General features: G+C 34.1%; 2 protein-coding genes across 3 annotated transcripts in view; one reads left to right on the top strand and one right to left on the bottom strand.

The window, feature by feature from the left end:
* Positions 1–652, bottom strand: part of LOC127726797 (uncharacterized) — a 12,466-nt gene extending 11,814 nt beyond the window's left edge. Inside the window, exon 1 of the mRNA XM_052234254.1 lies at positions 18–652. Coding sequence (XP_052090214.1) covers positions 18–69 — 52 coding nt within the window. The 5' untranslated portion in view covers positions 70–652. The remainder of the gene's footprint in view (positions 1–17) is intronic.
* LOC127726778 (uncharacterized) overlaps positions 1–26,669 on the top strand; it is a 26,767-nt gene extending 98 nt beyond the window's left edge. Inside the window, exons 2-3 of one of the 2 annotated variants that reach the window (XM_052234244.1) lie at positions 8,325–8,392; positions 25,096–26,669. In XM_052234244.1, coding sequence (XP_052090204.1) covers positions 8,352–8,392; positions 25,096–26,461 — 1,407 coding nt within the window. In that variant the 5' untranslated portion in view covers positions 8,325–8,351 and the 3' untranslated portion in view covers positions 26,462–26,669. Of the gene's footprint in view, positions 1–8,324; positions 8,393–12,367; positions 14,117–25,095 lie in introns of those variants that run through there. The other variant, XM_052234236.1, reaches the window with a different exon arrangement.

The following is a 26,669-nucleotide window of genomic DNA, read 5'->3' as shown; positions in this document are numbered from 1 at the left end:
AATAGAACCTGTCTTACCAATAAACCAAAAAACCGAAACAAGACATGTTAAATGACTTGCCATCGACATGATCAAGGAACAATATTCACAATATTCCTTTTTACAGCATCCGGTTGTTGTATACGTTCAATCACGTGATTAATAGCAATTAATATCAAAGAAAATATGTCTTTGTTTCTGTCGGGTAATAGCCTCCTTCAAAAAATTGTTCTGCCATATAATATATGTTAATTATGTGGCTTTCTTGTCTGCTTCAGACACGAGGAGGACTGTGTAAATAACACAGCTCCTTCAGCACTGCACACCTTGGTAGGGAAACCTACACTATTCTCTTCTTCTTCTTCTGGTATACAGTTACAGCTTCATTTATATTGAAGATTACGAACTGTTACATGCGCGGAGTATATGATTAAAATTATATATGAACAAAAATTTATCTTTAAATTTGTAGAATACTTGGTGATATTTACATGAAACAAAGACAACAGTGATTAAAAATATAGTACATTGGTATTTATAGAATTAATTTATGTTGTGGAGAACAGTTGGTGTCAACTGATCTCTATAGGTTTCAATTGTTTGACATGCTACTACAACTTGTGGTAACATGTTCCATTGGATGATTGTTTGCGGAAAAAATGACCATTTGTAACGGTCTTTAGAGGTGGATATTTGTCGAAATGTTTGGGTATGTAATTTTCTTGTTCTAGTTGACAATGTTTTCTCGGGGTAACATGTTATGTGTATATCCCCCCCCCCCCCCCCTAGGGGACCTAATTTGGAAAATATCTTATCTTATCTTATCTTATAAGAATTTGTTTGTTTTCTGACAAGTTCCGTTTGCAGGAAAAGACGTCAGGCCAATAATAAAAATATGTTTGTTTGCCCATCTCCGACCCATCATTTTAGATGTGGGTAGGTAGGCAAATTATTTTATTCAGTTATTATCATAAAAAGATAATTTGTAAAAATTTTGTCAAGATGGAAGATATATCTGTCTACAGTTTAGATGCAAGTCATTTTTCGCTGGTACATTGTATATCACTAAAGAGTGGAACTTTAATTTACTTGACAAATTTCAGATATTTTTGTTTTCTTCAAAATCAGAGATTTATGATAAATGTTTTCCTAGAAAAAAATCTTAGGGATTTGGGATTGCCAGATAAAATCAGGTGTACAAGCAAGTACATGCATAGAAAGAAAAATCCATTTCAAAAAAATGCATCAATTCTGTTTATTATGACCTATACAATCATTTATATCAGTATGCGTCTCGTAAAGGTAGACATACTGAGCGCAAAGAAGACTGCCAATTCCTATAAAATTGTGATACAAAGAGGTAAATTTCGAGACAGTCTGTTACAAGCAGACTTTCTAAATCCTAGCTGGTAAGGTAATCCCTTTATTTTCAAGATGAAAATTAATTTTGATAAGCGCTTATTTCAGGAATACAGAACTTCATAAATGCATTGCTTTGTTTTGTGTTATAATAAAAAAAACTAAAAACAAAAAACAAAAAACAAAAAAATAGTTGAATTTTGTACAACAATGTGGAATGAAATCAAAACTACAAGGCCATCACAATTAGGGACAATCATGACAATAACCAAATGACCACTCAAAGGCATACTGGGATTAATTTCCTTAATCAACTCAGACAAAATCTTGAAATATCTATGTATATACACAATCTGAATAAAAGTCAATTAATCATGTCATAACAAAACTAAAAGTATCTGCTTATATGACCACTATGGTATTGTACATGGAAATGGACATCTGTGGTCAGCGATTTGGTTAGAAAATTGAAACTAACTACAATCTAACACAAAATATTTGGTTTTCAAAATCAATACTTTCAAGAGACTATCTATCAGACACACAGTGATATTAAAATTAATCTTTCAGTATATTCAATTACAATGTTGAACATCCCAAATTTTTCAACATGACCACTCAGCATGACCCTCAAACCTTAAGAAAATCAATCAGAAATTTAAAGCATTTGAAAAACATCATGTTGGACAGCTGTCCAAGTTGTGTTTTAGACATTAGAATATTTTTTTACATTTTATTTCTCAAAACATTCTTTGCAAAGATATCCCGTTAACTGCTTGGTAGTGGGATATAAAAAAATGACTGAAAAATTACGAAGTCCAAACTTGATAAAAAATTGGTTCATTTATAAAACATGAAACCATACACCTTATCGTGCCTATAAAGAATATGTTAAAAATACAAACCTTCAATATATGTCCTCATATATGATCCAATTTCTCAACGAACAAGCTCCATACATACCGTTAACATTATTTTGTTACGGGTTACAGAGCTCGAGGTTGGGTGTAAGAAACTCAGACTATTTCAAGTCCCAGGTCCTTCACTTTTGTGAACCGCGTTTAAACTAATCTATAAACTCTTAATGTGTCTTCATACGAGCCACAGAATTCAACTATTGTATCATTTTAAATCTCAATTTTCCAGGTAAAAGCCCTTGTTTTATATAATATGTATTTTGCGGTAAAAACATCGCAGCTTTATCTCAAAGACAGAAATAAAATTTCAACCCTCAGACTTTTCCTTAACTTCCATGACCCTGGCGAGTTCGTCGTCGATGAAACAATAAACAGATAAACCCACCTCTCAGGATTGTTAATAGAAACTCGTACATTATTTTATTAATCTCTTTAGTTATATATTTGATCATTTATTTTTTACGATAATTTTTTCGAAAATCAGTGAATTTTCTTGACTTGTTCCGTGTTTTTAGAATGTGCTACATCGGGACACAACAGATTTTTCTTAACAAAGCTACCAACAGACACAAAGCTTTCCGAATGACTGAACAATGCATCACCCAGACGTTTGAAAAAACGGATGATTAACATTCATTCAAGTAAATCATTTCAGTCATTGATCAAAATGTTTATTCTAATAGTAGCATCCATGACGGACAAAATAAATAAAAAAAATATTTTTCTAGATATTGCAATAAAATATTTCGGATCGGGCCATTTTTTTTGGGTTGGTCGGAGATGGGCACACAAACTTAATTTTATTTTAGGCCTCATGTAAGTAACATTTGTGTAACATTTGTGCTGTGATCCAACAGACTTGAAATAACTGTCTATATATGTTTTTTGGCGTACGTCATATGAATTCGTACTATGCATGCCTTTTCAATGGAAATTGTGACGTCACAATGCATTCTTAATAGCACGAACCCCCATTAGACGAGGATATACAAGTGAATTTTAAATTTTAAACTTAAAAAACTGACTAAAGCAGTAGGAGCCTCCAAGGCTCTAGAGGTTTGACACATTAAGGCACCTATAGTGTATCTGCCTGTCGGATGTCCGGTGGTAAGGCGTTCCAATCCCGTATAGTCTGTGGTAAGTATGACATCTTAATGTGTGCATCAATACGTGAGTGTGGTACATGTTATGCTTTTGAATGTATATTTCTCCCTTGACGCAATGGTGGTATGAGTCGTCCTTCTTTAGATATCACTACCATATTATGCTCTATTTTACAAAACATCACTATTCTAGTTTCCTTTCTTCGTTCAACTTGTTGTAGTGCTTTTCATTGTAGGTGATATTTCATTTTTTGTGATACTAGCCGAGTTGGTTTGCGCTTATTTGTTACATATATGGCAGCTCTTCTCTATATCTGTTCTATTTTATAGATATATTATCTTGTGGCTGGGTCCCAAACAGTTGAGGCATATTCTAGCTGTTGTCTTACTAGTCCAATGAGCTAGGCTTTTGTTGATAAAATTCTGATGTTTCTCCGCAAAAATCCTAGTGTTTATTACTTTGTCCGTTATCATGCTGCTACATGTGTTGATCCCATTTCTGGTTGTTTTGAATGGTGAGACCTAAGTATTTGGCTGCCTGTACTTCTTCCAAATTGTGACCTTCTTGTAATTTTTTTCCGCAGTTTTTGAATGTTATTGTCAGGTAAGCGATGGTGTCATCTGCAAGCAAGCGACGACGAGGTTTTTTTTTAACGACCTTAACTACCCATGAGGGTCTTGCACGGTTGGCAAACAGGCGAACTGTAGCATTTAAGTCTTTTGCGCCAATTTTTACAAAATCCAATCTATCATTTGCGCCACAAGGTTATATTTCATTAGCACCAAAAAATAAAATTACATTCGCGCCATTTCACAGGTAACATATAACGGAAAAGTTTAAAATATTCACTGGTACATCGTGAATAAGATTTTTTAAGTGTATTTCCACTGGGTAACTAAGTAAGTTCATACTCACTTCTAACATAAAACTGAGAGTCATTAGGTTTAAAACTATATAGTGTTCACGTGTTTGAGGTGTCAAGATGCACATTGTTAGTTTTCTCAGAATTGGATTGTTTCATATTTTTCATATCGTGCCCGTTTATATCCGACTATACGGTATAGGTTTTTCTCATTCTTGAAGGCCGTTCGGTTGCCTGTAATTGCTTTCATCCACTTCATTTGAACTTTGGTGGATATTTGTCTCATTGGCAATCATATACCACATCTCCTCATTTTTATTTAGAGGAAATAAGTTCTGTAATTTTTTCTGACCACACATATAGGTTATACATTGTACACATGGTACATGTACTGTGTTTTAACATTATTATGAAAAGTCTCTTATTAAAAACGTATCAGTGAACAGTGCTTTCATTATGGTTACGAAGACTGATTTCGGAGGAATATGTTTTATTATGCAATCAAAAACTGTGTTTTAAAGTTATTATTAAAAGTCTCTTTTGAATAACACTAGCTATGTTTTATACTTTTTACCTGTATTTACCTGTATTATTGGCGCAAATGAAATATGGTTTGTGGCGCAAATGAAATACCAATTGGCGCAAAAGCAAAGCACCGGTTAATTAACTTGAAACATGGTACGTTGTTTACACATCAACGTGTGGCACCCTGCAATATTCTCATTCTCGGTAGCTTTCGCGATTACGGAAATAAACGAAGAAATCGAAAGTTGTCATAAATTCTAAGGAAACAGCAATCGGCAAACCTCGGCAGATTCCGTTACCCTACATCTGCGTATGTGTGCTGATTGATTTGTGCGAGACATTATTAAAAATTCTTGAAAAAACACATTGACGATGGAAATTTGTACCATATTAATTGAATAAATACACCATATTTATTGATTTATTTTTCTGTAGAAATTGCACTATGTATATATCGCAAGTTGTGATTAATCAGTTACTGTTTGTTTAACGTCCAGTGGCATACATTTCATGCATATTTAAGACAATTGTAAACTGATTGTTCTGATTAAAAAAATCATAGAGATTTTAAATATGTTTGAATTATAAGGCTTCGCTTTACATCCAGGGTAAGATCATTGGTTAGTATAAGAATGTTTCCGCTGAGCCCCGATGTGTTGAATTATGGTAATATTTACTAGTATCATTTGGACAGAAAGTAATACAGTATTTTATGGGATAGAGATAATTTAGCCATTCAGTAACATTTTATGTCTTCGTTTTTTTCTCAAATTGATAAATACGGGTCAAATCCCACGACCGTCCGCATTCGAGACATTCGAGGCGAACATGCTACAACGAGACCACCGATGTAAACAACCAAAGGCGACCGTAGGACAAATGATCAACAAGACATCCCATATGTTAATGTATAAAGGCCCCGGGATAAAAAAAAAAGTAAAACTATTTAAAAGAGAAAAATTATAAACGGCTTGATACATGCGAATATAGCATTTATGAAGGCAAAATCCAATGCCAGTTTATAAAAAGATCACGTTTTTTCAGACTAGAAAAAAAACCCAGATCTTATCATACGGGTTTAGTGTAAATAAGCAGCCAGAGAAAAGCTTGACATTGTGCAGTTCCAGAATATAAGGAACGACAGGATGCAGAACCATAATTGTTTAAAATGATTGGATAGTAAACATGTATATTTATGTTTAATTACGTATTAAACTATGCCAAAAATCACAACAATTGCTAGTAACTATAAAGTCAATGATTGCCAATGTTCAAAGATCTTACTGCAGTTTTAACTTGATATAACTTTATAACAGTTTATTTAAAATATCAATAAGTTTATGTGGATAGTATATGAATCTTAATTTACGTGCCCAGTTAACAACCAACATCATAAAAAAATAGAATGTGATATCCTGTTTCTAATAAAATTTGAACAGGATCTGCCAAAATTCCAAACCAACTATATATATATATTTGCATTAAGAAAAACTTGGTAAAGGTTTTTCGAATTTGTAATAACGAAATCATCGCCTAATCATTTACCAGTTATACAAGATACGTTCATTTAATCATTCCACAAGGCGTCACTACAGACATGGTCATAGCAAACGAGATGGGAAACACACAATGTACAGGGGCGGATCCAGCCATTTATAAAAGGGGGGTCCCAACCCAGGATAAAGGGAGGGGGGTCCAACTATATGTCCCCATTCAAATGCATTGATCGTAAAAAGAAGGGGGGTTCCAACCCCAGGAACAACCCCCCAACCCCCCTGGATCCGCCACTGATGTAAGAAGGGACCAAAAGAAAATAGACGGAAGGGAACGGAAAACTTCAAATCGTCTCCTTTTTCTTAAATTTTAGTGTAGAAGTAAAAAAAATTTAAGCATTTTAGATTTGTTTTAAGTCACTTCTCTATGGTTAATTTCTGCAACATAATAAGATAAATTATCTTACTTTAAGGAAAAATATCTCCAAAGGGAACGTTTTAAAAGTGTTATTTTTTCATCCATTAAATTGAAATAGATGGTTCTTTGTTGAAGCTATTGAGTTTGACCATGAATTTTGAGTCATAAGAGTACGGACACACCTCTGCTAGTAAAAGGTTGCAAACGGTATCCTTTGGAAAAACAAACATCCTGCTGACAAATTTATTGCCGAAACGAACATAGATGCAAAAGGAAAACAAAATGAACATCTTTAATCACCTCATCGTCATCTCAGCGCAATTACAGTAGCAAATCCTGCATATATATTTTTCATTACATAAGAAGACCTTATAAGGGTTGCACCTGATATGCAATTAAATTTTTCGAAGGAGTACTTGAGAAAGTCGAAGTCATTGCTGGCAACAAAATTGAAAGAAATATTTATAAGGGAACTAAAGACAACACGATTAGTTGTAGAACACTTACTGGAAGTTGAGATGAAATGAAATTAGATGGGTTTTTTTTTTGTGTAGGTAAAGTAACAATGCATAATACGGGATTTCAAATGTACAGAGGAGGCTAAGGTCAGACGTGATTGTCTTCTATTTGAATCTCTGTGGAGCTGAACGTAGAAGAAACATATTTACTAATTCATTCATACACACACATAGTTTTGATATAAGTGGGCAATCAACGTGAACAGAATAGTAATCTTACAAAAATAAAAATCAGAAATGTGAGTTTGATCAAATACAAAATTCACAAACTGTACAACTATATACAGTGGAGATCACTTCTAACCTCTCATCAAATCTGTCAGAATCTGTCAGTAGGACAGTATGTAGAACTGTCATCCTGACACCTTTTAGACAGTTCCAGCTAGAACAGTTCTAACCTAGAACTGATTTGGTCAGTTCTACCTAGAACTGATTTAGACAGTTCTACCTAGATCTGATCCTGACAGTTCTACACTAGAACAGTTTTAGACAGTTCTACCTAGAACTGACCAAATATTTAGTCAGTTCTACTACTAGAACAGTTCTACGGCTAGAACAGTTCTACGACTAGAACAGTTCTACGATTAGAACTGATTTGGTCAGTTCTACGGCTAGAATTGAGTTAGTCAGTTCTATCCATAGAACAGTTTTAAGAACTCTTTGTCTTAAATATAAATAAGTCAAAAGAATATAATATATATTAAACAATTCTCATCACAGCACTGTTTTAACATTTCTCTAACTGCAGTGACGTCATTTAGAACTGTTCTACGGTTAGAACTGATTTAGTCAGTTCTGCTGACAGTTCTACGACTAGAACTGATTTGGACAGTTCTACCTAGAACAGTTTTAGACAGTTCTACTCTAGAACTGATTTGGTCAGTTCTACCTAGAACTGATTTGGTCAGTTCTACCTAGAACTGATTTGGTCGGTTCTACCTAGAACTGATTCTGACAGTTCTACTTAGAACAGTTCTAGGGTAGAACTGTTCTAGGTAGAACTGTTCTCGGACAGTTTAGAACAGTTCTATGACAGATTATTCTGACAGTTCTAATGAGAGGTTAGAAGTGATCTCCACTGTATATAGTGAGAGTATATGTTTTACCTTTCAGAATGGACACTATTAAGTTATAGATATTTTGTTACAGATTATTGTAACCTGTCAAGCGTCCAAAATGTTTGCCGGAAGATCAGTCCTTACTAAATTTCTTAGCAGGTTAGTATTTTTATTAGTACATTCCATACATCAACCTTTGGAAGTCGGTTTTTATATCAGAAATCAATCAGTTTTCACAGGATACAGACTTGCTCGGATTTTTTTTACAAGAGAACTTCGCCTTTAAAGTGACCACACATTTCAAGTTCAAGAAAATCAGACTTTCCTTCAAAATGAATTATTCAGGTAAATATGTATTAAGATTTCCATATTTTAGCTACATGTCCACTATCGTTAGTGATCGTATCATAAATGATACATGATGTAAGCTACATTTTAATCGCTCAAGGGTCAATATTATATTTTATTGCTTTTGTCTATTGCTCAGTGACTATGATAATTGTTTCAACTGTATTTGATTGATAGAGTCAATGTAAAATGAACGTTTTTTTTTATGCCCCCGCCGTTGCGGAGGGGGCATTAAGTTTTACCCTTGTCCGTCTGTACGCACGTACGTACGTCCGTCCGTACGTCCCAAAATTGGTTTCCGTTCTCTAACTTGAGTTTGCCTCAACCAAATGTTATGAAACTTATACACAATGCTTATTACCACAAAACACAGATCAAATTTGAATTTTGGTGGCGTCACTTTAGCCGTTCTAGAGTTATGCCCCTTTATAAATGGAAAAATTGCAAAAGTTTTAGTTTCCGTTCTCTAACTTAAGTTTGCCTCAACCAAATATTATGAAACTTATACACAATGCTTATTACCACAAAACACAGATCGAGTTTGAATTTTGATGGCGTCACTTTAACCGTTCTAGAGTTATGCCCTTTATAAATGGAAAAATTGCAAAATTTTTATTTTCTTCTAAATATCAAGTAATTTTTAAAGTTGGAGTCATCTTCCTTTGTCCATGATTATAGTTGAATCAACTACAATCAATGTTTTATACAATGCAATGTTTAATTTTGACTTCTACTGATAAAACACAGATCAAGTTGAATTTTGGTAGTGTCACTTTAACCATTATTAAGTTATGCCCCTTTATAAATCGAAAGATTGCAAAATTTTTAGTTTCCATTCTGTAACTTAAGTTTACCCCAACCAAACATTATGAAACCTATACACAATATTCATAACCACAAAACTAAGATCAAGTACAAATTTTTTGTTTCCGTTTTCTAACTTTAGTTTGCCTCAACCAAATGTTATGAAACTTATAGACAATGATTATTACTACATAATACAGATTAAGTACGAAATTTGGTGGCGACACTTTTACCATTCTTGAGTTATGTCCCTTTATAAACATAAAAATTGCTGAATTTTTCGTTTCCGTTCTCTAACTTTAGTTTGTTTCAACCAAATGTTATAAAACTTATACACAACCGTTCTAGATTTATGCGTGTTTACAAATAGAAAAATTGCTGAATTTTTATTTGTTCTTAGTACCGATCTGCTGAGTCAATATAGAAACAAAAAGATGTGGTATGATTGCCAATGAGACCACTCTCCACAAGAAACCAAATGACATGAGTTAAAAACTATAGGTCACCCTACGACCTTCAACAATGAGCAAAACCAATACCACATAGTAAGCTAAAAAAGGCCCCGAACTGAAAAATGTAAAACAATTCAGACGAGAAAACTAAAGGCCTGATTTAGGTACAAAACAATAAACGAAAACCATATATGATATTACAGCAACAAACGACAATCTCCGAATAACGGGCTCCTGGCTTGAGACATAAAACCCTTACAATAAAACAAAAGACACAGATCTTAGAGTACTCTCAGTTACTGAAAGCTAGTTCAAAGCCAATAACAATTAATAAAAAAGCATGTGTCTAAGACTAAAATTTCAATCCTATGGATTAAGTTTAAAGACGTCATTAACAGTCAGAGAGGAATATGACCTTGTGCATTGCCAAAATATAGGTATCGATAGATTGTAAAACAAACCGGGAATGTGCATATGTGAATAACAATAAAATTAAGTTAGGATTTAATTTATTGATAACAAAATCAATATTTGTACCGATAAAACAATATTCAAAGATCTGATTACAGCTTTGAATTTGTAATCTTTTAGAATATATTTTTTTAAAGGGGCACTAGCTATGAGATTTATAAAAAAACTAAGGTATGATTTTTTTTGTTCAATCATTAATGAAAGTGAAATAATGAAATAATAATTCGCTTTTAGCAGCCAGTATGGTTCAATTTTGTCAAATTAAGCTAAGAAACCTTGATGATGAATTATTCACTTGCAAGTGAATAATTCGACCTCATTGAATCCTTATTCAATTTAACCCCTTAGCTAGAGATGGATAACGCATGCATTGTGCGTGTTCGGTTATTTAAAGGAAAAGAATGTCAACATTGAAAGTGAAACAAAAGTAAATCATTTGATTGACTGATTCGATCCACAAAAATCGTTCTTATACAGATAAAAAAGACGATAAACATATATTTTTAATCTTTAATATGAAATTAAACAGACCTAGCAAAATCCAATTGCAAGAGTTTCGCTTTCTATTTATATCTATATTTATGTTTATATCGCTTATATGACCATCGGAGGTTTCCGGAGGTCAACTCGATAGTTAATTAGATGGCGTCAAGACTAAAATACACACGAAACGAAGCTACATATTATCGAGCCCATGCCCTGTAAATTGTTTATTTTAGACTTTTTATAATTTGGATAAATGTTTTACATGGTTATAAATCAAATATGAGAATATGAGTCAAATCGGTGAACATGAATTTGACAGCTAGTGCCCCTTTAAAGGATCGATAAGTTTACCCAGATCGTATCTAAATTTGCGGGCTCGGTAAACAACATCACTGAAAAAATTAGGATGTGCTATCCCGTTTGTAATAAGTCTCCTACAGGTACAACCAAAATTCCAAACTAAATCTTTGAATCTATGGAAGAACTTAGTAAAAGTTTTAAGTAATTTGTGGTAAGGTAATCCTTGATTCAATAATTTACCAGTACTACATAGATTATGCTCCTTGAAATCCATAACGTCACTACACACACGGACATAGCGGACGAGCTGTGGTATATAAACACCGCAAGATGGTGCCAAAAGGACATCATCGCCCCAAAAGGAAAATTAACAATAGGTAATGAAAAATCATCCCTTTTGTCATAGATTTTTGTGTAGAGTTTCCCGTGTAAAACTGAAATATCTAAATTTAGGAAAAGACAGTTATTACCGTTTATATTCGATTTATTTAAAGTAAGTTCCTTTGGATAATTTTCAGTAGTATATTTAGAAAATCCTTGACTATTTAACGAAAACATATCATCAAGATAACGGATTTGAATGTAGAAGAGTTTATAATTTCCGTGTAGTATTTACGTCATACCAATACCACATTGTTGGCTGCTTTGTCGACCGGTCGGAAAAGTGTGTTTCTTATTCTAGTGACAGGCGTGTTATTATGTATAGTTTTATTTATTTCTAAATTATTTTTAAAATGTGATATTCAAATATCCACAATATTCATACATTTTATTTTTATAAGAATCAAGATTCATTAATTAACATGAGCCGTTTTCCTGATTCATGTCAGTTGTTTTAATGGTGTCATTGATGTGAATATTTTAATAAAAGTTGTCGCTTATCTGTTACTGCCTTGCATTATCCTTGTTTCAAACACTGGAAATAGAAAAACAAAAAACAAAAACGTGTTGATGTTTTTGTTGCTCAATCATTAGTTATCTGTAAAGTTTTTTGTGGATTTCTGTGTCTTTTCGTCGTTTTCTTTATGCCCATTGTGTTGTCTGTTTTTATTCGACTACTATTTATTGATTGTATCTTTTGTACGTTCTACCTCTTTATGTTTATCTAATATGTACCCCTCAAAGTACTACTCGGTATTTTATAACAATTTATTATTCGCTTGTTTGTTTGGTTGGTTGGTTGTGGTTGTTTTGCAATTTTTGTAATTACATCGCATGCTGCTCAGTTACAGTCAAATATTTAAAGTGTTTCAAACCACTTTATTTGTTACAGGTGTGTAAATGCAGCTTCTCTCAACGTTGGAAAACTTGAAAGCCATTTGAAATTCTCTTCATCTGCTAAAAAGATGTTCAGGTATTCAGAACTATCTTCGTCAGCTGTAGAGACAGATAGTCAATCAAAATTCCAGTTATCCAGTGTAAAATCTAATACCCAAACAAAAGTATGGAGACAACTCGGTAATCTCGAAACGCTGTTCTATAAAGATTTAAAGTTCATTCAAGGCATGTTTATGCTGTCTTGCAAGAATACAGTTGATGTGAATCAGATACGTTCGGCTTTCGAAATATTAACATCGAGTCACCCACTGATGCGCATGTCTGTACAAGAACGAGACACTGTACTTTATTTTGTTGAGGTTGAAAATATGTCAACAGAGATACGTATTGAAAACAATAATGACTATGAGGCTGTTATGGGAGATGAGTATACTAGTTTGCAGTCAGCCAGTACTAGACGGTTGTGGATGTTTACATGGCTTAAACCACTGCAAAATACAGAAGATAATACTTTTCGTTTTATATTTTCAATAAATCACTGTATAGCCGATTTTCAATACTACTATCTGATTCTTGTTGATTTCTTGGAAATTATGAAAGATCTACAGAATGGTTCAGATGCTGTTCAACAAAGATCAAAGTTCACTTATCATCCACCAATAGAACAGATTCTTACATATCCAGAAGATAGGAGGATCATTGGAAATAATTCAACCAAAACTTTTAATAACATTACGTCATTGCAAGCTTATGAGAATTATTTTAAACAAGAAATAGCACATTTGGCAAAAGCCAAAAGAATATTTGCTGCCAGCTGCCGTAGAAAATTGGATCTCGAAACTTCTCACAGATTTATTTCAAAATGCAAGACCGAATCCGTATCAGTCACATCAGCAATGTTGGCAGCGAGTGTCATTTCCTTTTGTAAACTTCTGAGAATGAAAGGATGTCGGGATACTGTTACAGTACAGCTCGTATTTGCAGTCGATCTACGTAAATACATTAACAACAGTGTAGAATTTTATGCGGGTATGGCTGTAGTGTTGTGTCCTGTTGTAGTAGATATGGATGTCTCTTTGGTTGAGTCGGTAGGGGATGGATTTTGGAAATTTTCTAGATGCGTTAAAGGTCAAGTCTCAGATACCATTAAGAACAGAAAACCATTGGATATTCTATATGGAGACATTGAAACCTATGTGAAAAATGGAAGAAAACGCGGGAAGTCCGATTGTGTTATTACATTATCTAATATCGAAAACGTAGGTCTGGAATTGGAACAGAATGACAATTTTCAATTGATAGATTTCCAGATGATATCGGATATAAGAATTGATTATTGTCCAATATTTATGATGTTGACACACGTGTTCAACGGAATCTTACATCTTGGCGTCGCATATGAATCGTCTTATACATCATCAGAGACTGTAGAAAGATTTACAGATGAAATCCAAAAAGTTTTAATCAAAAGTATTCATTGAAAAATACATCTTCGCTAGCCAAGGGTTACGATCCACTTCCCTCCTCTCCAAAATATAACAGAAATAGATACTGACAGTGTTTAATCTGCAATCAAAGTTAACTATCTTTTTTAAGTACAGCATGATGTTTTCAAGGAAAGTTTTAGCCATGTGGATAATTGTTCAATCCATCAGAACAAACGATGAACTAAATAATTTGTACGCTGTCGAATCTTAATGTTCAAGATTGTAAAGCGGTCTGTTAAAAATATAAATTAGTAGTTCTTATTGTTTCCTTTTATATACTAGTATTATCTAACTACATGTCCCAGTGGCGGATCCAGAAGGGGGGTGGGGTTCCGGGGGTTGGACCCCCCCCCCTTTTTTTTGGACGATCAATGCATTTGAATGGGAACATATAGTTGGAACCCCCCCTTTATCCTGGGTTAGGAACCCCCCCTTTTATAAATAGCTGGATCCGCCCCTGTGTCAACAAGTAGACGCTAAGATTTACTCCCCTAACCGGGCATGTGTTACAAATACATGCTCGAGAGCCTTGATATACAGAAACCCTCTTTAAGCTCTCATATGTGAGCTATTGCTATCACTTGGCGTCCGTTATTGATCGTCGTATGTAAATTTTTACAAATACCTTCGCCTCTAAAATAATTGTGCCAATTTTGGTTAAATTTGACACTCACCATTGGTGTATATAGTTTAAAATGATTTGATAGAACATTGGGATAAAATGCATGTATTGTCTTCTATCTTTAAAACGGTATAGATGAAGAAAATTTGACAGGGGCAAACATGTTCAGAATGACAGGAATTACTTACATGATTATGACCAAAATTGCCAGACAACTCCTTGTAGTTAATAGATTGAAAGACACTTTAGGTAGCATAAATGACCAGCAAGACAAGATCTACAAATAAGTTACCCTTCCAGAGCACTTGTGTTAACTATCGGTTTTTAGTGGGTTTGTGTTGCTCAATCTTTTACTTTTTCATACAGTGTAGTGATTTGTGAACTTGTTCTTCGTTTCGTCGTTTTATGTTTTTTTTTTTTGCTATGGCGTTATTAGTTTTTCTTGACTTGTGATATTTGAATGTTCCCTTGGTATCTTCCGTCTCTTTTTTTTTTAGGTAGTTGGAATCACTAGTCGACCCCCTGATAGGAATTGCTTCGCTTGAATAATGATTTTTTCCATTTTGTTTTCTTTTTTATTTGATAGACAGAGAGAAACTGTAAACAGTAAGAATGATCAACAAGACAAGATCTACAAACACACATAATTAATTAATAAAGCCGAAATTATAAGTCGACGCCTTATAGGAGTGATTACCTGTTAAAGGTTATTAAAAAAAGAGAATTATGTCATGTCCTTATTTTTTAGTCAATAATGTTGTAGAGTGACATAGTTCAAGGTGCGCGACACAGGATCTTAAGAGCCTTTATTCGTAACTGGGACCTTTATCTTTGACATTTTCACATCGAAATTATCAGGTTTCGTGTCTTTCTTTCTATCTAAAACTTGCAAAAATCAAACAAGTAATCATCCGAAACAAAGTACTACTCATATTTCTATATTCTCAAGCTATTTTTGCAGCTTTAATTTAGACATTTAACTTTATAATCTACAGGATTCATCTTTTGCTCCTTTTCCAGACAGGCAAGTTTCATTTGTTAACCAACAAAAGAAATTCTTGTATTTTGATCTGCCCACATTGTACATAGCTCTATGATCACAACTCAATCGCAACAATGAAGCTTTCAGTTGAATTAACTGAGCTGCTTAGGCGCATAGCAATTGACTTGGTATCTCAAAGTCAATTCCAAACTATATCAGTCAAACCGACATGGAATCAGGTTGAGAAACCCAAGCAAAAAGAGAAAAACAACCTAACAAGGCCCTGAATAAAAAGAAACCGACACTTTCTGCAATGTAAAGAAACGCTCAGCGTCTCGTCCATTGGAAAAAAGAACAGAAATATGATGCTGTACGCTCATCAGAAGCCAGAACTGCCACAACAACCATTGAAATGGTAGGTTCAGCAATACAAAGAGCAGCATGAAAAGCAGGTAGAACAATCACCAGAAAAAAATTAAAGCCAACAAGGTTGTTACTGGCTTTGATCTAGTTTATAGTAACTGCGAATAATCTCAGATAGGTACTATATGTATTTAAGTCTTTATTTTAGTTGTTTTTTGTTTTTGCGTGCTTTCATCGATATGATGAGTCTAGAAGATTTGATGAGTCTAGAAGCTTTTTGCAACTGAATTTGATAGTTTGTTCTTATGTTGTGCTGTTACACCACTGCCCCAGGTTAGTACGATGGGTTTGGCGCCCACAACATGTTTAACCCTGCCACATTCTGTTTGTGTCTGTTCGAAGTCAGGAGCCTGTCATTCAGTGGTTGTCGTTTGTTGCTGTATAACATATTTGTTTTTCATTTATTATTTTATACATACATTGGGCAGTTAGTTTTCTCGTTTGAATTGTTTTACATTTGTCATTTCGGGGCTTTTGTATAGCTTGCTATGCAATATTGGTTTTTGCTCATGATTGAAGGCCTGCTGTGACCTATAGTTGCTAACTTTTACGTCATTTTGTCTCTTGTGGAAAGTTATCTAATTTACAATCATTCCATATCTTTATATTATTATAACCATGTCTACGTAATACCAAAAAAGATGTTCGATGCGATGTAACGCCGACGAAATATCAGAAGAAAAGCAAAATGAAAGAAAGTACTAGAATGCAATTAGTAGACAGTCCGTTCATACCATAGAGCAAATGTGTAGAAATACGTTACAACGATGGTTCAACAAAGTATTCTGAAGTTTCTGACATTGATGATGCAAGATTCACACGTAGATTAGGATTTTTGTGGGTAAAATCCTTGTTCATGAAATATTTACACTTACCTGCCTCCTTAACTAATTTGCAATTTCCCTCTACTTCCCCATACGTTCGTCGAGTTTTTTATTATAAATACGGTAATACCTCCAGTTATCTCCCTTGCGTAACTCTTCAGTTTCTCGAGACCAATATTAAGTAATTCCTCGAGAGGGGAGGAGGGCGTGTGAGGCAGGTAAGTGTAAATATTTCATGAACAATGATTTTACCCACAAAAATCCTAGTTCACTTCAATATTTCCACTTACCTGCCTCCTTAACTAATTGCAAAAGAATTTGCAGCCCTACTAAAGGAGGTGGGAAAGGAATTCAATAAGGAATAAAAAAAAATATATTCACCTATTTCTGTCTTCCTCTCTTGAAAGAATCCAAAATTGCTGACTTGGCAAAAATGGACTGGTGGTCTGGAACATCCTTCAGATAGAATGAAGTGAAAGTAGTTTCAGATGTCCAGTGAGCTGCTTTTAAAATTTCTTCAGCTGATACACCACAAAATAAAGCCCATGAAGTAGAGAGTCTTCTTGTATCATGTGCTCTTACTGTTTTTAGTGTGTCTGTATCTGCATTTTCATATGCATATCGCACTGTATTAACAATCCATCTTGCAATAGAATCCTTTGAAGCTTCTTTATGATGGTTTTTCTGATAAGTAACAATCAGTCTGTTTGATTTCCTTATACATTTTGTTCTATTAATGTAAATCCTTAATGCACGAGAAGGGCATAGTTTCAAATCCTCAGAATCAGCTGCATAAGAATTAAATGAAGGAATGAATAATGGCTCCGAAGGCCTATTCAAAGTCTGCGTTTTTGCAAGAAACTGCATATTTGGTAATAGTTTAATTCCATTTTTTTCAAATCTAAAATGTCCATCATCTAATGATAAGCTATGAATTTCACTAACTCTACTGGCTGGTGCAATAGCTACTAGAAAAGCTGTTTTGAATGTTAAAAACTTGAATTCAACTGAATCTAAAGGTTCAAAAGGATGTTTTGTTAGCATCAATAAAACTAAAGGTAAATTCCAATTTGGGGTCAATTGACGAATTGGTGGATTCATATTAAATAATCCTTTAATCAATGAAGATAACTCAGAACTGTTTGAGATTTCGAATCCATTATTATGAATCAATGCTATGGCTGACTTGTAACCTGTAATAGTCTGTGGTTTGCATTTACTTACAGTAGAAAGATATAACAAAAATTCTGCTACTTCTGGTATAGTTGAAGAAGTGGAATTGATATTGTGTTCTTTACACCAACTGTCATATATTCTGAGTCTTGCATCATACACTGTTTGAGTAGATTTTTTTCTGGCATTTGCCATAATTTCTGCAGTTTGTTCAGAAAATCCTTTTGACTTATGGCGCAATTTGATAATTTCTATGCCACAAGATTTAATGTTTCTGAACTCTGATGAAATAATTGTATTTGATTGTGAATTTGTGAAAGCAGATCTGGCAAAAGAGGTACTAGTAGTTTTATTGGAATATCTATCAGTAGATCCAACATCTGAGGATACCAAGATTGTCTCGGCCACATTGGTGCTATTAGAAGAACAACAATTCTTCTCGAATCTTTTGTAATATCCGAAGAACAAGGTTTGATTGATTGATTATTGTTTAGCACAGAAAGGCTATATCGCGGCGAGAGCTAATTCGAATATTATAACAATTTAAGGTATATTTTTAAAATCAGACAAAAGGTCTTTCAATAAACTAAAATTCTAGACTAAAGCAAATTGATTATTTACAAATAAAAATCAACACTAAGATAACGTGATAAAAATTAAAATCGTTTTAAATAAAGCAACATTTTTTATATTTTATAATATATTCCAATTTCTTTTAAGAATGAAACAATATTTGTAAATGGAACAAGGATTGGAGGAGGAAATGCATATGCATACATGCCGCTCCAATTTACAGTCAGAGCATCTACTTGAAATGCTGCTATGCCTGGAACCGGAGAGCAATAAGCTGCCAACTTTTTGTTTTGAGCTGTTGCAAACAGATCTATACTTGGAATTCCCAGTTACTGAAATATCATATTTACTATCATAGTGTTGAGTGTCATCTCTGTCATCTTGAAAAGATTTTTTTCCCTCGAAAGAGCATCTGCTAGTAGATTTATCTTTCCCGGATGTGAACTGCACGGATAGTTACATTGTTCTGAATACACCATTGGTAAAGATCCCAAGTTAGTAAACAGTTCTGGCGAATGGGTTGCGCCCTGCTTGTTGATATAACTTATCACTGTTGTATTGTCCGACCTTATCAAAATATTCTTGTCTTTCACTATATGTACAGCTTCTAGAAGAGCTAACTGTACAGCCTTCAATTCCAACCAACTTATATGCTTTAGTTGGTAAGACTTTGGCCATATTCCTGATGTCTGCCAAGTTTCTAGATGAGCTCCCCATCCTAGTTCTGAAGCATCTGTGATCAAAGTCAACTGAATTGTCGCCTCCTGTAAAGGCATTCCTTTTAAAACATTTGTCCGATTTGTCCACCATTTTAAATGTACTGTCAAGCTCATTCGTACAGGAATGAACTGATTCAATGGCTGGATGTTTGGCCTCCATAGTGCTAACAAATAAAGTTGGATTGGCCTCATGTGTAATCTGCCCATGGATATTAGGTAAATGCATGAAGCCATCAGACCTAGTAATTTTAAAATTACTACTGCTTGAATCTGTTGACTGTTTAGTAATGCATGTATTATTTCCAAAATACTTTGAAATCTTGTCTCTGTTGGTGTTACTATCCCTTTCTTTAGATTGAAAAGGCTCCCAAGTATTCTATATGTTGGGTTGTATTAAGTTTGACTTTTTGTGATTTACCAGAAGTCCCAAATCTTGAACTAGACTGAGTACAAAATGCATTAGCTGTTCTGTCTAAATTGCTGATCATCCAATCGTCTAGATACATGAATATCTGAATCATTAACTTTCTTAGGTATGCTGCCAATACAGCCATGATCTTTGTGAACACTCTTGGGGCAGATTTGAGCCCGAATGGCATTGCTCGAAATTGGTAGCTGTGACCTAGAAATCGGAATCTCAGGAATTGTTTGAAATCTGTGTGAATTTGAATATGAAAATATGCATCTGCTAAATCCAAAGAGGGACGAAAGATACCAGAGGGACAGTCAAACTCATAGATCGAAAACAAACTGACAACGCTATGGCCAAAAATAAAAAGACAAACAGACAAATAATAGTATAGATGACACAACATAGAAAACTAAAGACTAAGCAACACGAACCCCAACAAAAACTAGGGGTGATCTCAGGTACTCCGGGAGGGTAAGCAGATCCTGGTCCACATGTGGCACCCGTCGTGTTGCAAAGTTACTGCATTGTCTCCCTTTTTTAAAGCTTTCATAATTGAACGGAGAGTTTCCATTTTGAAATGATGAGGCACTACTTATTGGTTTAGAGGTTTCAGATTGAGAATCGGTCGCAGACCTCCTTGTCGTTTCGGAACTACGAAAACTGTGCTGTAATAACCCAAATTTTCTTGCCCAACAGGAACATGTTCTATAACATTTTTTTCTAATAAAACACTTATTTCTGTTAAAATAACCGACTCGAGAATACCATATCTTGGAACACTTGTCTCTTTTATGTTTAAACATGGATGACTCATAAACTCCAGTTTTAGTCCTTCTAGTAAAGTTTCTAAAACTCATTGATCTCCTGTGATCTTTGTCCACTTCCTGTGAAACATTAGCAAACGTGCCCCTACCTGGGGACTTATACTTACAGTTTGTACAAGGTTCTTTGAACTTACTTCCTTGGAGCTGGGAAACATTTTGGGCTCCCAGCTGCTTTCCGAAACAAATTTCCTTTCCTTGAAAAATTTCCGGCATGAAAATTATCTTTGTTGGAATAAGTGTTTGTTCTGGCAACTTTAGCTCCATGATCAGAATTGTCAGAATAGTCACCTTTCCTCTTTCTGTTAAAGTCATTTACAGGAGTGCGATCATCTCTAGACTTGTTAAAGTTCTTGCTATAACTACAAGCATTATTATAAACATTCTGGGTCTCTCTAGCATCCCGTAAATTCTCTGCTGATGTATGCAGTGTGTCAAAGTATTGTCCATTAAAAAGTTGACTTCCAAAAACGGGCAACTTTAACAACTTCTTTTCTGTGGACTTACTAATGAAGTTAACATTTTTCAGAAAAAGTTTCCTTCTACTTAATACTGAATTTGCCATGATTCTGCCCGATAAATCAGCCATACTTCTAAAGCAATTAATCAATGCTTTACGTCCTTCAATCTTATCATCTTCACAAGTTGCCTCATCCAAAAAGGCAGAAATCATAGTACCATATGAAACTGCTCTAAAAAGTGCCCTGACAGAATTGTCCATATGACGAAAATCATTATCTAATTCTCTGTGAAAAGGTGGAATATTAACTCCAGATTTAATAGAATTGCCTTTATGACCAATAGCTAGCCCTTCCTCAATATTGTCATCTAACTTAGGAGTACTACAGAAAGCATTATAATCATCTTTCTTAACCATGAAAGCCTTATCATCCCTGCCACGGAAAGCTCTGTTTTTCAAATGACCAGAGATGGCTTCCTTTTCTACAGATTTTACCATGTCAATAATTGTACCCTCCAAAGGTAATTTAATTGCTGATTTTTTATCATTCTTGTCAGGTTTTAATCTTGCCGAAACAAAAGAAGGACGTTCCTGGTTTTGAGCCTCTGAAGATTCAGGTTCTATATTGAGAACTGTTGCCATTTTATGAATAAATGAAACACACTCAATTGGATCAGAATCACCAGGTACCCCTTGTGGTATTTCGACTGGGGTGCATGTAAACATTTGACTAGATCGTGGTGATGCAGACCCATCATCAATCTTTTCTTCTGGAACAAGATAAGAAACCTGATCTTGATCAACATTCGTCATTAAAGACATCTGATCGTCATAGCTTTTGAATTTGTCAAAATGTGGCCTTTGGTTTTGCAAAGTTCAGAACTAGGCTTTCCAGGAGGTTGAACTTCAAGAACATTAGCATTGATATCAATCAATTTCTTGTTGAATAAGTTTTGTATTTGTAACTGTACCTGTTCTTGTACAATGGCCGAAATATCGACCATACAAGTGCTGTTGTCAGGTGTATTTTCAGTGACAGTGTCGTCATTTGAAGCTCTGACTGCCGCCTCCAAAGGTGGACTTATGTCTTTGAAGTCTGTCAACCCGTCTACACAGACAGGCGGGTTGAGACAGTCTATTCAATTTAATTGTCTTCTGAACACTTTTTTCAATCATTTTCATGATCAAACTCCGATGCTCCTTTGACCAATTTTTGCAAATTTTGCATGGGAATGACTCGTTAAAAATACGATGTTTGTAATATTCATCGTGCTCATCCAGAGTGTTCATCTTCTCCGGACACCGTACACACTTCTTAAACTTATCTTCCGGTTTCTCCATCTTACAATTCAAATTCTTATTATCCAAATAAACGTACGGGGAAAGCAACGCATGTGCTTTAATGGCGGCCGCCGAGAGATTTCCATTTTATATAGACCACACATTTATTTAGAGATCGTCCGTCAACTCTAAACGTAGAAACATTACACGAGCAGTAACACAGAACAAAGATGAAGGCTAGACACAAATTTGAAGATTGGGAGTGTTTCCTATACTACGGAGTGCGTAATACCTTACCAGGTAGTCGCACGATACAAACCAATAACCACCACCACCAACAACAAAGGAAACTAAATTTATGAATAATAATAAAAAAAACTTTATTTAGATTCAACATAGTATACGAACAAAGACATAACATAAGCTCTATTGAGCTTTTAACCGAAATACAAGTCATAACAATAAATGCATAACAGGCATGCAATAAGTTACATAAAAACACAAGATGGAGTAATAAATAATCTTAAATTTTAAAATCTAGATCTATCATAACTAATGACAATAACTAATTCAGAGAATTTAATAAGATTGATAAACATTAAAAGCTAGGTATTAAAGCTAAAGGCAAATAAAATATAAACAAAGCATGATTAAAAAGCTGGTAAAATGCATAGCATAAATGATTAAAGACATATGATATAAATGGTAAAAAATTAGCAAAATATTTTAATAATCTGCACAAACTACATGTGCCCTTCCAGTCATTTCCATTCTATTACTTTTAAATATTTTGAAACTTAATGAAATTAGAATTTTTTTCTAAAATCATCAGGTAGATCATTTTATGATACATCAAATCTTTTCTCTATTCTTTGTACAAGTGACTAATTGGCCCCATAATTAAAAGACATATTTGGATACCCCTTATCTTCCTTCATTGTAAGTTTTGTTCATATTAAACAAAAGAAACTCAGGATTTTATCTGGAAAGCAATTTTTACAATATACGATTTTTAGTAACAGCGACCTTAAAATCTGGCCTATTGACAACAGAACAAATAAGCTTCTTCCACTTCTCTATATCTTCCATCGGTATAAGTTTCGTTTTAATAAAGCAAGGGGAATTCAATATTTCACCCAGACAGCATTTGTTTCGGACAAATAAACGGGACCACGGACACACGGTATAATGCTCACGAAGAATTTTTCTCGGGCAGCATATTTATAAAAAGATGCGAATATATTATACGACATAAAGACAAAAACGGCACAAAACACCAAAAGACATATAGTGGTCAATATAGCGTCTTCAACAATAGGCAGTTGTCTATACAATATGTCATGCTTTAAATTATCACCGGCATACAAAAGGGAAAAATCAAAGATCTACCTTTGACACACAATTTCCCAAATTACTACTAAAAATAACAGATAACAAAAACATAAAATAATGAACAGTATTATACCATACATCCACGCCAATATGACTCCAGTTGATAGTTATCTAACTGGCAATCATACAGCATCTTATTTTTATACAATCAGTTATTGAAATCAAGCTCCAAGTATTACTTCACTTGCTGATAAGAAATCTTGACATTCTACACTCTAATATCGCTTGCTGTAATTGACAGATTTATTTTTTTCTGGAACAAACCTGCTTTATTTTTAATATAAATGAGCGTAAACTGTGGTTCCAGTTCACCATAGATGTATATTTTACATCTATGAGTTCACTAAATTTGGTAAGATTTTTGCTGACATTTACTAATATTTTCTGTTTAGTTTTTACTCATATCCCCGCTGTATCTTTTTTGTCTCCCGCGCAACGTTATTTTTAAAAGAGTTATGCCCTTAGAATTTTATGAAACTTACATCATAGGTTAATATTAGCAATGTCTTTGACACTTTTGAATTGAGTGCTGGTCAAATATTTTTTACGAGTTATGCCCCTTGGAAATAGTAATTATAACGGAAATCGTCGCATTGCATTTGCTCTGAAGCCTTCATTTCTCTATAAAAATTTTAAAGAACAAAAAAGTGTTTTTTTTTTTTTAGTTATTGTCCATGTACCATGGATAGATAAAATATGAGCAACGCGGGGGACATTGGAACTCTGTTCTGTATTACTCTTGTATCAATGTATCGCCTGTGAATGTCGAAGAAAGTGAAACATATAATGCCTTATGTTTTAATATTCCGTCAGACATATGTCCGTAGTCCGTGTCCTCTGAAGGTTCGTGTTCGTGAAGGTTAAAGACTGACAGGGTTCACTGACTTTGACCTCATTTCATGAATCAGTGAGCAACTTTTTCGTGGTAAGGTTTTTTTATCGTATACTTTAAGCAATCTTGGTGTTTGAAATGGCTGTAAGGTGTACGTATCTGTCTGCAGGGTTCGTCAAAACTGGACCTCATTTTCATGGTTCAGTGGTCTAGTTTTCAAGTACTATTAGCAATAGGTCATCTTTATAATGGTATATGGAATGATTGTAAAGTTTAAATGTCCTTCTGGCAGAGTTAATATGATCTTGACCTCATTTTCATTGTTGATTATTTTATTAGGTCCGTTTTTCATATACTTTCAGCAATATTTCAACTATGTATAGCATATGGAATGATTGTAAGATATATTTGTCCGTCAGGCAGGTTTCATCTGCCCATGACCTCATTCCTTGGACCACAGTGATCAACGTTAATATTTTAAGATATTTAGCTTATGAAATAATTGTAAGTGATACTAATGGCTTTCTGGCAGGGTTCATCTGACGTTGACCTCATGTTATTAGTTCATTGATTATGTTGAGTTTACGTGATATTTTTAGTAAAACCTGGATCTTAAAGACTTTGAACATAAAACTCAAAAGTAACCATTAAGGAGCAGGCCAAACACTTCAGCGTATGTACTCTTATCTTATATTTTTTATTTGTGTTCATTTCTATTATAGGTTACATTCTGTGAGAGTATGTAAGAGGTTTGAAAGTTTGACATCACTAGCTCAACGCCCTCTAGGTTTAATTGAGCATATATTCTATATGGATCAAAAGATCATACCAACTATGGCACTGTTTTGTTGCAAAAAGACTGTCGCTTTATGTGAAATACAAACTGCTCTAGAGATCTTAGTTAAACGACATCCTATGCTTAGAATGATCATTAAAGAGGACAATAACGGTCCATATTTTATAGAAAAAAAACATGTGCCAATAAACTTCGGTTTGTTCGACACTAATTGGTATGCTGTATCTCAAAACCAGTATGCAGAACATTTTGGAGACGAATTACATCTGTGGAGATTCAATTTGATACAGAATGATAGATATAATGAAGATAATTTTCTTCAGTTTGTATTTTCAATGCACCATAGCATTGTAGATTTTCCATATTCTTTTGTGATTATTTTAGATTTCTTAACGATATTAAAAGACATTCAAAATGAAATGCATAATACAAACTATGAAGAGTATTTGTTTCCAGTTTCTGTTGAACGAATTAAAGGTCTTGAGTACAGCGATGAATCTTTTGAAGAATCAGATTATGATGTTCCGTCCGGTCGGCTTTCTCCTGTTGTTACAGCACTGGAAGCATATGAATATTTCTTCATGGACGAAATCGATATCTTATCCACAAGATTAAACACTATAGCTGCGACTCAATGGCAAGTAATAGACAACAACATAACAGAGATTTATTTTTCAAAATGTAAAGCAGAAAAAGTATCAAAAAATGCTGCAATTTTGGCAGCATTAGTGACATCCTTTGTTAACCTTTTAAAATCAAAAGGATGTACTGATGATGTGAAAGTTCAGTTTAATTTTTGGACAAACTTACGTAGGTACATGGACAATGATGATAGATACTACGCAGGAGTAGCAGTCGTGCCGTGTCCAGTTTCAGTCATAGTCAACACAAAACAGTCTTCACAAACCGTATACTGGGATATTGCAAGGAATATTCGTGACCAAACGACAGCGGTAATAGACAACAGAAAACCTATTCAAGTTTTGCAGAAGGATATTCCAAGCTGGGTTAAAGATGGTCGGAGGAAAGGAAAGTCCATTAACGTTTTCACATTATCTAACGTTGATAAAGTAGTTGTAAGACCAGATATAGAAGAGAACTTTCGACTTTTAGACGTTCAATGCATTTCAGATGTCAAAATAGATTATTCCCCAATATTTTTGGTGCTGACATCTGTTTTAAATTTAAATTTAAACATTTCTGTCCACTATTCGTCACAATTTACTTCAGAGGAAACTGCACATAAGTTTACCAGTAATATAAAGACTATAATTGAAAACTGTATCGACTAAACTAATTTGATTCACCATTGAAATAAAAGACAATAGTAACACTTGGAGAAGAAATAACTATGTGTGTGTATACTTATATATGTTTATATATAAGAAAATAAAAAAGAAGAAAATGCATATACATGTATATCGTTGAATTAAAAATCGTTCACATTGTCCACATTGTTCCTACCGGTTTCACTCCTCACGTAAGATATTCATGATAAAT

Source organism: Mytilus californianus, unplaced genomic scaffold (genome assembly GCF_021869535.1).
Source record: "Mytilus californianus isolate M0D057914Y unplaced genomic scaffold, xbMytCali1.0.p SCAF_1, whole genome shotgun sequence".
NCBI lineage: Eukaryota > Metazoa > Mollusca > Bivalvia > Mytilida > Mytilidae > Mytilus > Mytilus californianus.
The sequence above is the reverse complement of the archived record's forward strand: the minus strand, read 5'-3'. Positions and strand labels throughout refer to the sequence as shown.